Source organism: Zalophus californianus, chromosome 10 (genome assembly GCF_009762305.2).
Source record: "Zalophus californianus isolate mZalCal1 chromosome 10, mZalCal1.pri.v2, whole genome shotgun sequence".
Taxonomy (NCBI): Eukaryota; Metazoa; Chordata; class Mammalia; order Carnivora; family Otariidae; genus Zalophus; species Zalophus californianus.
Window position 1 is genome coordinate 2,282,030 of NC_045604.1, and position 12,487 is coordinate 2,294,516.

General features: G+C 57.2%; 2 protein-coding genes across 8 annotated transcripts; one reads left to right on the plus strand and one right to left on the minus strand.

The window, feature by feature from the left end:
- Positions 1–316: 316 nt before the first annotated feature.
- ISG20L2 (interferon stimulated exonuclease gene 20 like 2) lies at positions 317–5,711 on the minus strand. 2 transcript variants are annotated; one of them, XM_027610613.2, is made up of 4 exons: positions 5,574–5,711; positions 4,125–4,973; positions 1,849–2,049; positions 317–1,212 (listed from the first exon to the last, which is right to left on the minus strand). In XM_027610613.2, exons 2-4 carry the CDS (start codon positions 4,854–4,856, stop codon positions 1,099–1,101), a joined length of 1,047 nt encoding a protein of 348 aa, XP_027466414.1. In that variant the 5' UTR covers positions 4,857–4,973; positions 5,574–5,711; the 3' UTR covers positions 317–1,098. The 2 variants fall into 2 exon arrangements, with proteins under 2 accessions (XP_027466414.1, XP_027466416.1); XM_027610615.2 differs by lacking the exon at positions 5,574–5,711 and adding an exon at positions 5,432–5,567.
- A 165-nt stretch (positions 5,712–5,876) lies between these two features.
- Positions 5,877–12,239, plus strand: RRNAD1 (ribosomal RNA adenine dimethylase domain containing 1). Of its 6 annotated transcripts, XM_027610610.2 has the most exons (9): positions 6,124–6,255; positions 6,589–6,685; positions 8,702–8,826; positions 8,963–9,155; positions 9,606–9,668; positions 9,900–10,043; positions 10,515–10,996; positions 11,413–11,597; positions 11,976–12,239. In XM_027610610.2, the coding sequence occupies exons 3-9, from the start codon at positions 8,801–8,803 to the stop codon at positions 12,095–12,097; spliced, it is 1,215 nt and encodes a 404-aa protein (XP_027466411.2). In that variant the 5' UTR covers positions 6,124–6,255; positions 6,589–6,685; positions 8,702–8,800; the 3' UTR covers positions 12,098–12,239. The 6 variants fall into 6 exon arrangements, with proteins under 6 accessions (XP_027466409.2, XP_027466411.2, XP_027466412.2 ...); XM_027610608.2 differs by lacking the exon at positions 6,589–6,685 and having other exon boundaries at positions 5,877–6,255; XM_027610611.2 differs by lacking the exons at positions 6,124–6,255; positions 6,589–6,685 and adding an exon at positions 6,692–6,965.
- Positions 12,240–12,487: the final 248 nt, after the last annotated feature.

Genomic DNA, 12,487 nt, shown 5'->3' on the forward strand with positions numbered 1-12,487 from the left:
TAGGTGTGCTCGGTTTGTGACAGGGATAGGACAAGGCAGCAGAGCACGTGGGCTGCACGCAAAGGCTTGGTCAGTGCTTCTCGATGACTTCTAGCAATGGGGGTCCACAGAGATCCGGGAACCCCTCACGCAATCACAGCCCCTAAGACCTCGTGACAAGATTCCTCCCCCCCCAAGTAAGCTCTATATCCAGCGTGGGGCTTAAACTCACAACTCCCGCGATCAAGAGCTGCATGCTCTCCTTGGGCCAGCCAGGCACCCCTCCTCGTGACCAAGCTTTTTAACGTAAAGTTCAAACAACAGCAGGAGCACACAATTGTTCTTCCGTTACAAACATTTATCGAGGGAATAATTTGAGTCTTTAGAGGTTTGGTTTAACAAAGTAAAACACTAAAAACCATGAAAACACTTAAAATTCTTTTTTAACCTACCAAGGGGGACCTAAGTTAAATAAATTCTCTATTACTTTACGAGAGGGACTGCTTTCCTAAACCAGAGAAGTTGATTTCCAAGTCACGCTCTTACTTCTACTGCCTTGTAACCCGAAGGGGAACTGAACCTCCCCAGGGATGGATCCTCTGCAGATCAAGGTGGGAAGGATGGGCGACAGACCACCACAGACTAGGTGGAGATTCTGAGCCAAAAGCTGAGTCTGGGATATGCTGTCATCCAACCAGGGTACTTCGGAGAGTGAAAGAGGGTGCTGCTAATTACTTGACAACAAAAGGCATACGATGGGGCCTGTGGCCCCCCGGTGAGAAGGCCGTTTGGGAAACTCCACTGCCCAGGGTGCCCCGTGAAGCTCCAAAGGCCCGCTGGAGCACCGCACCCTGGGACCTGTGCTTAGCACCGTGTAAGAGGTAAACAGTGTAGGGCTGCTTCTGACGCGGAGGCTTCCTCCTTCCTCGGAACACTTAACCAGACACACGACACAACACCTGAGGTGAAACTTCAATGACTATTAAGCCTGGGGCGGAGCCTCCGTCTCCCGCCCCCGAGCTGGCAGAACTGCAGCCTGCGGTGGCACGCGGGTCCACGGCCGGCTCTCCTGCATGCGGCATGCCCTGCCTCCCCACGTCACCCGCGGCCCTGCTGCCACTAGTCTTTCGGAGGGTTCTGGGCCAGCTGCTGTTCCCACTCGACTTCAACCAACTTGTACAGCTCCATGGTGGCCTGAGCGTCTTCCACTGAGGAGTGTCCACTTTTCCCGACCTGAACGCAGGAGGAAGAGAAGAGCGTGAAGCCACAAGAGACCATTTCTTTCCTTCCCGACTGGCTTCCCCCTGACCCCCAACACGCTGCTGCTGAGTTACTGCCTGCAATGCTACAACTCGGGGGGGGGGGGGGTCTACTCCCGGGTTCCTGTCCGCCCCGGTCCGTTCTGCGCTCTGCAAACACAACGTTCCAGATCACTGACAGGTCTCGAGTCTGGCACATTCCCCACTTCCACAACCTCTCTCGACATGATGTGCGCCCGCCCTCCTGCCAGGCAGGCCGCCCTCCTCCCGGTGCAAACGTGTCACAAGAGGCCCAGGTGCCCACTGCGGGCTCTTCAGGGCACCACGATGTGCTTTCTCCTTTTCCCAGCTTGGGTTCTGCATGCACTTGAAGACTGTTCCCTCTCCCAAGCACCCCCTGGGATGCTCCGCGAGGCAGAGAACAGGAACCATTACCCTACTACAGACGGAGAAACTACTGGGCTTTTTGTCCAAAGCTCTTCCCATCAGAGCGGCCGCCTGCATCTACGTCCCAGAGCAATTCTGGGGCTAGAGTCTGCAGCGAGGCAGCAAGGAGCTCCCCCCGCCCGGGTCTGAGCCGGGGGCCTGGCAGCATCCGGGGAGACACTACCTGGATGTCCCGGTTCAGAAGTTTCTTGGTGAGAGTCTTCAGGGACATGGTGGCATTCTCCGGGCAGTCGGCCTTCCGGTTGAGGGGAGGAATATGGGAGGTGTCACGGGTGAGGGACTTGGGGTGGAAGTACTGGAGGGCTTTGAAGTCGTTGTGGATGGCATGGCCCACCACTATCTTCCCTGTGAGGATCTTCAAGATCTGGAACGGGAGCAGGGGACGCGGTGGTGAGGTGGCCGTGCAGGCGGAGCCCCTGCATCCCAGAAGCCCAACGTGGCCACTGGTCCTTCTAGACTCTCTTCACCATGTGCTCACCTACCTCATGCTCTCCCACAAGGTTTCTTCCATCTGAGGGCCATCTCCACTCCCCGAGGTGAAAGTGGCTGTAACCCGGTTTGGACTTAACCAGTGGTTCCTTATCTTCTCGTTAATTTCCACCCCAAAGACAGATCAGTTTGCCTCAGTCCCAAACCACAGTCACGTGTGAGATGTTCGCTAACTATCCAGTTCAGTTCTGGCTTGCTACGTGAACTTCTCCAGCCATTCCCACGTGCTGGCCTCAGGCACACGGCTTGGACGAATGTAGTCAAAGATGGGCTCCAGGGAGGTAAGAGAAGGCCCATGTCGCACACGAACAGTTATGTATATGGGCTTTCTTTGTGGGGAGGGGTCTGTGGTTTCCATCAGACTCTGAAAGGGCCTACAAGCTACAAAAACTTAATAATCACTTGTAGACTCTGGCTGCAGGGGAAAGCGGTCAAGCAGCCGGGAAAGTCAGCCCCACTGCTCTACTCACCAGCTGCTCAGAAACCTTATTCATACCGGTCTTGAGACCAAGTAACCTCTCACCATTTCAGGATTTTTTTTTTTTAAAGATTTTATTTATTAGAGACAGAGAATAAGAGAGAGAGAAAGAGAGCACATGAGGGGGCGGGAGGGTCAGAGGGAGAAGTACACTCCCCGCCGAGCAGGGAGCCCGATGCGGGACTCCATCCAGGGACTCCAGGATCATGACCCGAGCTGAAGGCAGTTGCCCAACCAACCGAGCCACCCAGGCACCCAACTGTTTCAGGATCTTAAAGCGACAGGACAACCAAAGAATATACCATGAGCTCTGAAGGCCATTCCCCAAAGGGCTCCAAACAGGTTGTGAACAAGAGAATAATCCTATGATCAGTGCAGAGCCAACAGGAGCCCCCAGAAGGGGCCAGACCCATCTGAACATCCCCCTAGTGTCACACCCAAGCGTGGGCACCAGGAAGCACTTTATGATGAAAACCCGATGGGAGTCCAATCAACTAGGTACCTGCGTGCTCCTGACTGCAACTGCCATTTACCGTCCACCAACACCTTCACTGCGTGTTCAATCAACACATAGCTCTCCTTGGAGCTGAGCAGATTTGAGATCTCAGACCCAACCCACCTTCTGCCTCTCCCAAGTCCTGCTCAGTGGTGCCCCGGGGCACAGAATCTGCAGCCCTTCCTCTCAAGTTCTTTCTAAAATCCAGCCCCTTCACCTGTGACGAAGCTCCTCCAACTGTCAGGGCATGAACACAATTCGTGGAACAGAGCGTGTCCAGAGAAGACAGAGAATGTGGAGTTGAAGAGACAGACGCGGACCACGGACGCCCTCTGGAGGCCTCCCAAGACCAGCCGGCTCCCTCTCCACCTCCTCCCTGCGCCTCCCAGGTTCACCCTCCTTTCCCTGTCCCTCTGTGGTGCTCCCAGGGGCCAGCGTCCAGCACAGGGCCACCATGAGGAGGTGTGCTCAGTGAGCGAGGTGAGAACCCTGACACGCCAGCCCCGTGTCTTTTATCCCCTCCACTTCAGGCCATCTGTCCCGGGTATACACATCACCCTGCTCCTGCCACCACCACGTCCCAAGCTTGCCACACTTGCTTGGGAACCCTCTCCACCTTTCTGGGCTCAACCCCAAACTCCAGCTATAAAGCATTCCCAGACTGAGCCCTTTCCCTCGCCATTCATACCTGCTGCTCTGCCCCTCAGCGGCTGTTATTTCTGTGTGGATTCCCAGTTCCCCACACGAGGATTCATTTTGGGAGCTCAGGTAGGTCTCAGCTAACCCAGTTCATCACAGCAGCTAACTAACTTTCTGGACTCTCACCATGCCTCACCCCAGCAGGAAGCCCCCTTCATCTGGCAGTCCACCCCCCTCCCTTCCTCCGCCAGGATCCTTCAGCGCCTTCCTAGGGTGACCTCGCTTGCTGAGAAATGATCTGCACCTCACTGCCTCCAGCGTACCCCATGCCTCTCACCTGGCTCCGGGCGATCTTGAAGGGTGTAGCATTCACCATGTGCTGCTTCCGGATGCCACTCCATCTGGTCCGGTAGTCCACGATGTGGCAGGGGGGAAGAACGTACTCATCATAAAGCACGTCTCCGTGGTAGTTAACAATGCTACATCGGGCCAGGGAACTGACATGCCCCTTGGGTCCTGTGCCCACCATCTCACAGTCAATGGCCACCATCTTCCTTGGCATCTTCTGGGATGCTCCGGAACATTTATTGTCTGAATGAGACTGGGTGGAGCTCTGCGGGGCATTCTTCTGAGTAGGGTTCTTCTGGGGGCCCTTCTTGTGGGGGCGAGTTGGGTGGCTCCTAATCTTTGGAAGGGCACTCTGGAACTCCCCCAGCAAATCCACCTTAGCCACTGCAGACCCGGCCTTCTGTGCAGGAGCAGGGGTCAGCCACGGCACTGCAGCCTTCTTGTCCAGGGACTGCTCTGGTCCACTGCTGGAGGAAACGGTCTTCTTTTTTGGAAGGAGAGACACCTTCCAAGTGCCATCCACGCTAGAAGTCTCCCCTTTCTTTGGAGGTTCTGAGTGCAGCTTAGGCGCCTTGCTCGGGGGCTGGTTCTTCTTATTCAGAAAGCCTCTCCGTTCCAAGAGCCGCCGCTTCCTGACAAATTTGCGGTGCTTGGCATTCCCCTCAAATGCTTTTTTCGGGGGAGGTTCACCAAAATCCAGATTGAGGAGTAAGGTAGACATGAGGACAGTGGATGGCGGGAAAGCAGGTGGGAAGAGTGGCTTACTGGTGACAGAAAGACAGAGGACTCATCCTCTGTTGAACCCCACAGGCCGACATCTGGAGATCTGGAGTACACCCTGGGGAAGAAAGTGATCCTGATAACCGAGCCCGCAGGCCTGGTAAACAATAAGACCCATCTGCGTGGGGCTTAAGGTTGGAAAGACATCAGAGCGACTGCCCAGAGTGGGAATGAAACTGTAATGTGAAATGATGTTAGGAGCACTGTCTGAGCCAGGAAGCCTGGATTCCGGCGCGGCCCCACAATTCATCAGCTGTACGGTCTTGACAAGGGACACCTGCCCTCTCCCGAGCTCAGTCTCATTCGGAAACTGAGTGGGCTGTAGGGCCAACCAGCTCCAACTCTGAGCCTGGAAAGCCAGAACAGGGGAGCTCCATCATCCGCCCAGGGAGGGGAGATCTAAGTGTGCTCGCCAGCAGTGGCGGGGCCGGCCCCCAGGGCCTCTGGATTACCCTGGCACCCCCCGCGCGGCTCCCTCGGCTCCAGGCCGGGGGGGACCCTCCGCAAGCATCTCACCCCAGCCCTGCTCCCGAGACAGGCCCTCTGACCAACACATATCCGCCGGGGAACCGAGGCTGGGGGCCGCCTACCTCGGCGAGTACGCCGAGGTGAGGGGGGGGTCCCCGCCACGGACAGCGCCCCTCGCGCCCACACCTACCTCCCAAAGGGCCCCGCTAAGAGCGGAAGCGCCCGGAGCCGGATGCGGAAGTCGGCGCGCGCCGGCAAGGCCCGGGCCGGCAGGCGCGCGGATTGGACCGCGCCGGGGGCCGGCGTGCGCGGGCGCGCAGCGCCCCCGCCTCCGGGAGCGAGGCCAGGGACTCCAAGCGCGTGAGCAGCGGCGGCGGCGGCGGCGGCGGCGGCGTGGGGAGCGGCGGGGGCAGGATGCGCTCCCCGGCCCCTCGAACCCCGTGGAGGTACAACTCGAAGGTGGGGAGGCCGCGCCCCGCGAGAAACGCCGCACGCGGGACCGGCCTCACTTCCGGGGGAGGAGGGAACTGCGCGGGGAGGGGCGGGCCTCGGCGTCGCGGCACGCCTCTGTGACGTACTGCGCGGCGCCCCGCCCCACGTGTGCGCCCACGCCGCGCCGCGTCGCGACCTGTGACGTCAGGGGGAGCGTCCCGTCTTCCGCCCCAGCCGGCCGGGGAAGGGGCGTCGGGGGTGCGGGAGCCCCGCGGGTTCCGTCCCCGCGCAGCGCGCTCTCGTTGCCGACGCCGCCGCTGCCGCCAGGGATGCCGGGCGTCTCCGCGCGCGGTCTCTCTCTGGAGCAGAGGAAGCAGCTGGCTGTGAACCTCACCCGTGTGCTGGCGCGCTACCGCTCCATCCTGGACGCCTACATCATCGTGAGGCCACGGGGGTGCGGTGGGCTGGGTGCGCACAGCAGGCGCAGAATCCGGAGAGGTGGCTTCTGCCCGCTCCTCGATGCGTCTGTGCAAAAAAGGAACCATCCCCCCCTTTGCTCTTCGGTTGACATACATTTTAATATTCCTGACCTCCGGGTGGTTTCTCTCACCTACCCACGTCCAAAGTAAAACGCGTGGACGCGGCTACGTTGAGCTCTCCTAGGAACACGCGAGGTGTTCCAGAATCACCCAAGCTTTGGCTAAATCCCCGGTTCAGCAGTGTAATGGGCTGTTAGAGCTTTGGAGTCCACTGACCTATTGCCTCCCTTACAGGGTCAGCCTTAGGCGTTTAAAGAAACTCCTCCTAGCCCGGGTTTCTCAGCTGTAATAGTCACCCCTGTCTGAAGGCTCACGGTGGGGAATAAATGAGGTGATGTATGAATGGCACCAGTATCCACTGACTCGTCCAGCCCCAAAACCCAGAAGCATCCTTGATTCGGCTTCCTCCTTCATTGATGTACAGTCCAGTCCTTCCCTTAGCTCTACCTGCAGAATAGATATCAAATTCACCCATTGGTTTCCATCTCCATCGCTACCCCCCAGGGCGAAGCCACCATCCTCTCGCTCCTGGACCACTTCCCAACTGATCTCTGTGTCTACTTTTCCATAACCATTTCTTCATAAAGCTGCCTGATTGATCTCTTTAAAACGTAAATCTGATGAGGGGCGCCTGGCTGGGTCGGTGGTAGAGTAGTAAATTTGAGCCTCACGTTGGGTGTAGAGTTTACTTTAAAAAAAAAAAAAAAGTAAGGGACGCCTTGGTGGCTCAGTCGGTTAAGTGGCGAGGTCGTGATCCCAGCGTCCTGGGATTGAGTCCCACATCGGGTTCCTTGCTCAGTAGGGAGTCGGCTTCTCCCTCTGCCTGCCGCTCGCCCTGCTTGTGCTCTCTCTCTCTGTCGCTGACAAATAAAATCTTAAAAAAAAAGTAAATCTGATCAAGACACTGCCTTGCTTCCTGGGTACTTTGATGAAATCTTAAGTTCTTACTGTTACCTAGAAAGCGCTGCACGATCCGTCCTCTGCTGCCTCGTGAAGACCGTCACTTTGGTTCTCCCACATTCCCTTTCCAAACCTATACTGACCTGATTTCTGTTCTAGAAACATGGCGGGCACCTGGGCCTTTGCACTTACTAGTGTGCCTGGAATGTCTTCCTCCACGGGAAGGCAGTAGAACAAAGTGGTTAAGAGCAAGAACTAGAGTGGAGTTGGTTTCAGATTCCAGCTTTGCTACTTACTAGCTTTTTGACTTGGACAACTTACTGAATTGCTGTGTGTCAGTCTCCTTATTTGTAAAATGGGAGGTAAGCTAGTACTTACAGGGTTGTTTGAAGATTAAATGCATTAATACGTGGAAAATGTTTTGGACAGCACCTGGCATATTAAAGTATTTTATAAGTGCTATTACCTGAATTTTTTTAAGACTTTATTTATTTATTGGGGGGGGGGTAGGGAGCACAGAGGGGGAGTGAAAGGGAGAAGCAGGCTTCCCGCTGAGCAGGGAGCCTGATGCGGGGTTTGATCCCAGGACCCTGGGATCATGACCTGAGCCGAAGGCAGACACTTAACTGATTGAGCCACCCAGGCACCCCTCTCCCCTTTTTTGGATGCAAACTTTTAAGATCTATGTTTGCCAACTTTCAAATACGCAATACAGTATTATTAGCTACAGTCACTCTGCCGTACATCTCTGTGATCTATTTATTTTATAACTGCCAGTTTGTACTCTGACCCCCGCATTGCCACAGCTGCCCCCCTCCAGCAGGTACCGCCTGGCCTTTCTTATCTGCTGTTGCGAATTTGTCGTTCACGTCTCAGCTCAAGAGCCAGCCCCTCAGACAAGTCTTCCCTGTTGCGCCCTCGAAGTAGCATTCTCTCAAACTCCATCATGTTACTGTTTCGTCAGGGTTTTAGTGTCTATGTGGCATTTGATGTTACCTGAAATTACCTTTTTTATGTAAACTTTGTGAGAAGAAGAATCTTGTCTCTCTGGTTCCTTGTATCCTCTGCGCCTAGACTAGAGCTTGGTGAGTGACCAGAGCTCCAGAGTGGGTGATGAACAAACGCATGAATAAAAACGCATTCTGTCACATACAGTGTCTGGCACGTAAAGTGTCCGGTGCACATAATGGTGGAGTGTTAAATGGCAACGTGCTGATACGACAGGCCAGTCACTGCACTTTTGGGGATGCCCAGGTGAAGGCGCCGTTGTGTGGAGGGAACACACAGAGCAGCGGGCAGGGGAAGTGCTGCAAGGAGAGGCGTGTCCAGAATGCCGCCTGGGCCCCAAGGGGGGTTGATGGAGTCCGGCTTCAGAGAGCGGTGACTGGGATGGGCAGGGAGGAGTGGGGAGGGCAGTGACCAGACTGCTTCTCCCCTGCTCCTGCAGGAATTCTTCACGGACGACCTGTGGAGAACACTCCCTCGCTCATGGCAGGAAGCACTGGACGGACTGAACCCGCCAGAGCTGGCCACACAGCTGCTGGGGATGCCCGGGGAAGGGGAAGTGGTCAGGTATGGGCAAGAGGGTCCCCGGGCCCTCCTGGTGGGCCTCAGGCTCAGAGTCTCCCCCGGGCTTCCTGGGTTGCAGACTGGTGCGGTCAGGATGCAATGGAGCTATTCACTGGGGTCCCGGGCCGGCCTGTCACAGGTACAGGTCGGTGTGGCCACTCTCTCTGCTGGCCCTGAAGTCCACAGCCTGTGCCCTGGCCTTTACCCGGACACCTGGGTTTCAAACCCCTTCCGAGTTCCTGGAGAACCCCAGCCAGAGCTCCCGCCTGACAGCTCCATTCCGGAAACACGTGAGGCCCAAGAAGCAGCACGAGATCCGGAGGCTGGGAGAGGTGAGATGGCTGGCATTCAGGTGGCATCTGGGAGCAAGCGCTGTGGGTTACCAGGACGTGAGCACCTTCTGTCACCCGCAGGACCAGCCTCGGCAGGCATACGATAATTATATCTCAGTGCTGCAGCTTTTTGTGTTGTGTGTTTGTCCTTTTGTTGGGTTGGTTGGTGGCTGTGTCCAAATCACTGTCTTCTTCCCGTTTTCCACCTCCACCATCCGCTCTGGGCTTCACGGTGGGGGCTCCTCTCCTTGTTCATGCTGAGAGGAGTGAGGAGAGGAGCTTGAGCCTGGGGTCAGCACCCTCCCTCTTGGTTTCCGTATGTCCTGTCTCCCCCGTGGCCCCCCCTCGCCATCCTCCCCCGCCACCTGCAGCTCCTCCACCTTCACTGTGGGTGTTTGCTCTGGGAGCCAACTGCCAGTAGCCAGGAGAACTTTGTCCCTCCTCTTGTAGTTGGTGAAGAAGCTGAGTGACCTCACAGGCTGCACCCAGGTTGTGGATATAGGTTCAGGCCAGGTGAGTCAGACCCCTGGTATTCTGGGGCTTGGGGTTTCTTTTTTTGAATTGCAGGGATAGAAAGCTGGAGGCAGGTTACGAGGCCACAGGCCCCGGGAAGCAGGTGCTGAGGAGTGGTGGAAGTTGGCAGATAAGCCGTCTGGGGGCCTGGGCGACTTCCTGATGGTGGGAGGCTGACAGCGGAGGGGGCACTGAACAGGGCTGTCTCTGTCCTCCCTCTCGTGACTCCAGGGACATCTCTCCCGATTCATGTCCCTGGGGCTGGGGCTGATGGTGAAGAGCATTGAAGGGGATCAGAGACTGGTGGAGAGAGCCCAGCGCCTGGATCAGGAGCTCCTGCAGGCTCTGGAGAAAGAGGAGAAGAGGCACCCACAGGTAGGCCGGTTTTCCCTGCAGCCGGGGCTGCGGGCGAGGTCCAGTTGGCTGGAATGGGGCACCGAAGCTGGACCCACTCCTCAGTTTCTGCGATTGAGATGGTGTCGTCTCTAATCCTGCTGCCCCTTGCCCGAGAGCCCCCTTTTGCCAGAGCCTCCTCACATCCTAAAGGCACTTTCTAGTTACCAAGTGCTTTCCACAGTGTTTTCCCCACCACCTGCCAAGTGGCCAGTCAGGTACCAGGCTCCTAACGGACGAGGGCACTGGGACTCGGGGAGGAGGTTTGTGGTTCCCCATGAGGGGCCCCAGGGCTCAGCCTGTCTCCTGATTCAAGGCCCAGCTGTCTCGGTCCCCAGCTTCTCCCCCTCCTTGGGAAGGAAGGCAGAGGACACATCCTGTCCTGTGACCTCAGGTGGCATGGGGACAGCAGAAAGACTTCCCACTTGCCTCTGTTCCGCCCTGCCTCCACAGGCGGTCCACGCGGGCCCTCGCCACTCGCCACACCACGTGGTTAGGTGGGTGGAGCCCACGGCCCTGTGCGAGGAGCTGCTGCTTCCCCTGGAGACCCTGCCCCAGAGTGGGGCCCGCTTGCTGCTGACAGGGCTCCATGCGTGCGGGGACCTGAGCGTCGCCCTGCTGAGGCACTTCTCCTGCCCCGAGGTGGTGGCACTGGCCTCGGTGGGCTGCTGCTACATGAAGTTGAGTGACCCCGGCGGCTACCCGCTGAGTCAGTGGGTGGCCGGGCTGCCGGGCTGCGAGCTGCCCTACCGGCTTCGGGAGGGAGCCTGCCACGCCCTGGAGGAGTACGCCAAGCGGCTACAGAAAGCGGGCCCTGGCCTCCGCACCCACTGCTACCGTGCAGCACTGGAGACCGTCATCCGGGGGGCCCGGCCTGAGCTTCGGCGGCCCGGCGTGCAGGGGATCCCCAGGGTCCACGAGCTCAAGATTGAAGAGTGAGGCTGGGGGAGGCGGGGGGTGGAGAGGGGGCTTCACCGCCTGATTTCCCCCCCAGCCTCACTTGTTGGCTTATCTCAACGAAGTTCTAAACGTGCCCAGGGGGTTGATGTTGAAGTCTTGGGGCAGCTTCTCAAAATTTCTTTAGAAGGGAGATGTCGTTCTCCTATCTGGGTACTATCAAGTTTTTCAAATGCTGAAAATATAGCTAAATAATTGGACAGATCTGGCTGAAAAGAAATTTTGCGGTTAATTTGCAATTGGACAGACAGCTCACAGCCAGAGAAATGTTTGAAAATGCATCCTAGGGTAGCACATGAAGCAAAGTTGCAATCGAATTAGGAATGGACGGTTTTGAGTGGGCGGTGCGGGTTCCTGGAACCAAACTGAGTACTGTCTGTGGCTGACCCCACAGATACGTGCAGCGGGGGCTCCAGCAGGTGGGGCTGGACCCCCAGCTGCCGCTGAATCTGGCTGCCCTTCGGGCCCACCAGGCCCAGGAGAACCGAGTGGTGGCCTTCTTCAGCCTGGCCCTGCTTCTTGCCCCACTAGTGGAGACGCTGATTCTGTTGGACCGGCTGCTCCACCTTCAGGAGCAGGGTGAGGGTGGCCTACATTGGGGACCCTGGGTGGGTGGGGCTGGAGTTCTGAGGCTCCTCCTCCAGGCCCCCAGCCCCGACAGCTGCCAGGCAGCCTGGGTTCCTCCCTGCAGTGATTCTCCAGCCAGTCAGCTGTGGGGCGGGAGACAGGTCAGTGCAGATTCCTACTGAATTGGACTCCCATCCCTGAGCTGCATTTTAAGCCAGAACCCTGGGCACCGAGAACCTACAGTGGGCACCCCATTCCTGGTGGAGAACTGGGTCTCCTTAGATACCCTGAGGCCTCCCCCATGGGGAACAGGGGCTGTACCCACAGACTAGGCAGGGAGTGGCTGAGAGTGTCTCTGTTTCTTTTTGAATAGCCCTGCCTTTCTCCTAGGCTTCCATGCTGAACTCCTGCCCATCTTTAGTCCTGAGCTCTCTCCCAGAAACCTGGTTCTGGTGGCTACGAAGAGGCCCCTGGGTGAAGCCTTCTCTCTTCTAGAGACTGAACACAGCTGACAAACCCCATCTGAGACCACCCAGGCATCACACTCACCCAGAGAACCACCAATCTCTATCCCTGGAACCCTGATTTCTCCATGTGTTAATGTGATATGATGTAAAAATTTATTTTTAATTTATTAAATAAGTGAAATCTTCATTTCCCTGCCATTACCAGTCAGTATAGAGAAGGATGGATGTGCAGCCTCCCTACTAAGATGCTGCAGAGATGCCACAGCTGGGCCGCACACCCCCCACCCCTACCACCCTCCCTAGCGGGTAACACCCCATTACTCACGGGTCTCCCTCCCAGCACCTGCAGGCCCTGCCCCGGGGAAGGCTGGCGAACTTCCATCCAGGCTCTGTCACTACGTGAGTGCAGATGCCCCTTCCTTCAGTCCCAGAAAC

Bases quoted from the DNA above. Each gene is read 5' to 3' on its own strand.
- ISG20L2 (XM_027610613.2), bottom strand. From the start codon at position 4,856: ATGTCTACCTTACTCCTCAATCTGGATTTTGGTGAACCTCCCCCGAAA. The intron at 2,050-4,124 runs GTGAGAGGCATG...CTCCCGTTCCAG, and splicing joins TCAAGATCGCCCGGAGCCAG to ATCTTGAAGATCCTCACAGG. The intron at 1,213-1,848 runs GTAGTGTCTCCC...TCCTGCGTTCAG, and splicing joins TTCTGAACCGGGACATCCAG to GTCGGGAAAAGTGGACACTC.
- RRNAD1 (XM_027610607.2), top strand. From the start codon at position 8,368: ATGAACAAACGCATGAATAAAAACGCATTCTGTCACATACAGTGTCTG. The intron at 10,044-10,514 runs GTAGGCCGGTTT...CTGCCTCCACAG, and splicing joins AGGAGAAGAGGCACCCACAG to GCGGTCCACGCGGGCCCTCG. The intron at 10,997-11,412 runs GTGAGGCTGGGG...CTGACCCCACAG, and splicing joins CACGAGCTCAAGATTGAAGA to ATACGTGCAGCGGGGGCTCC.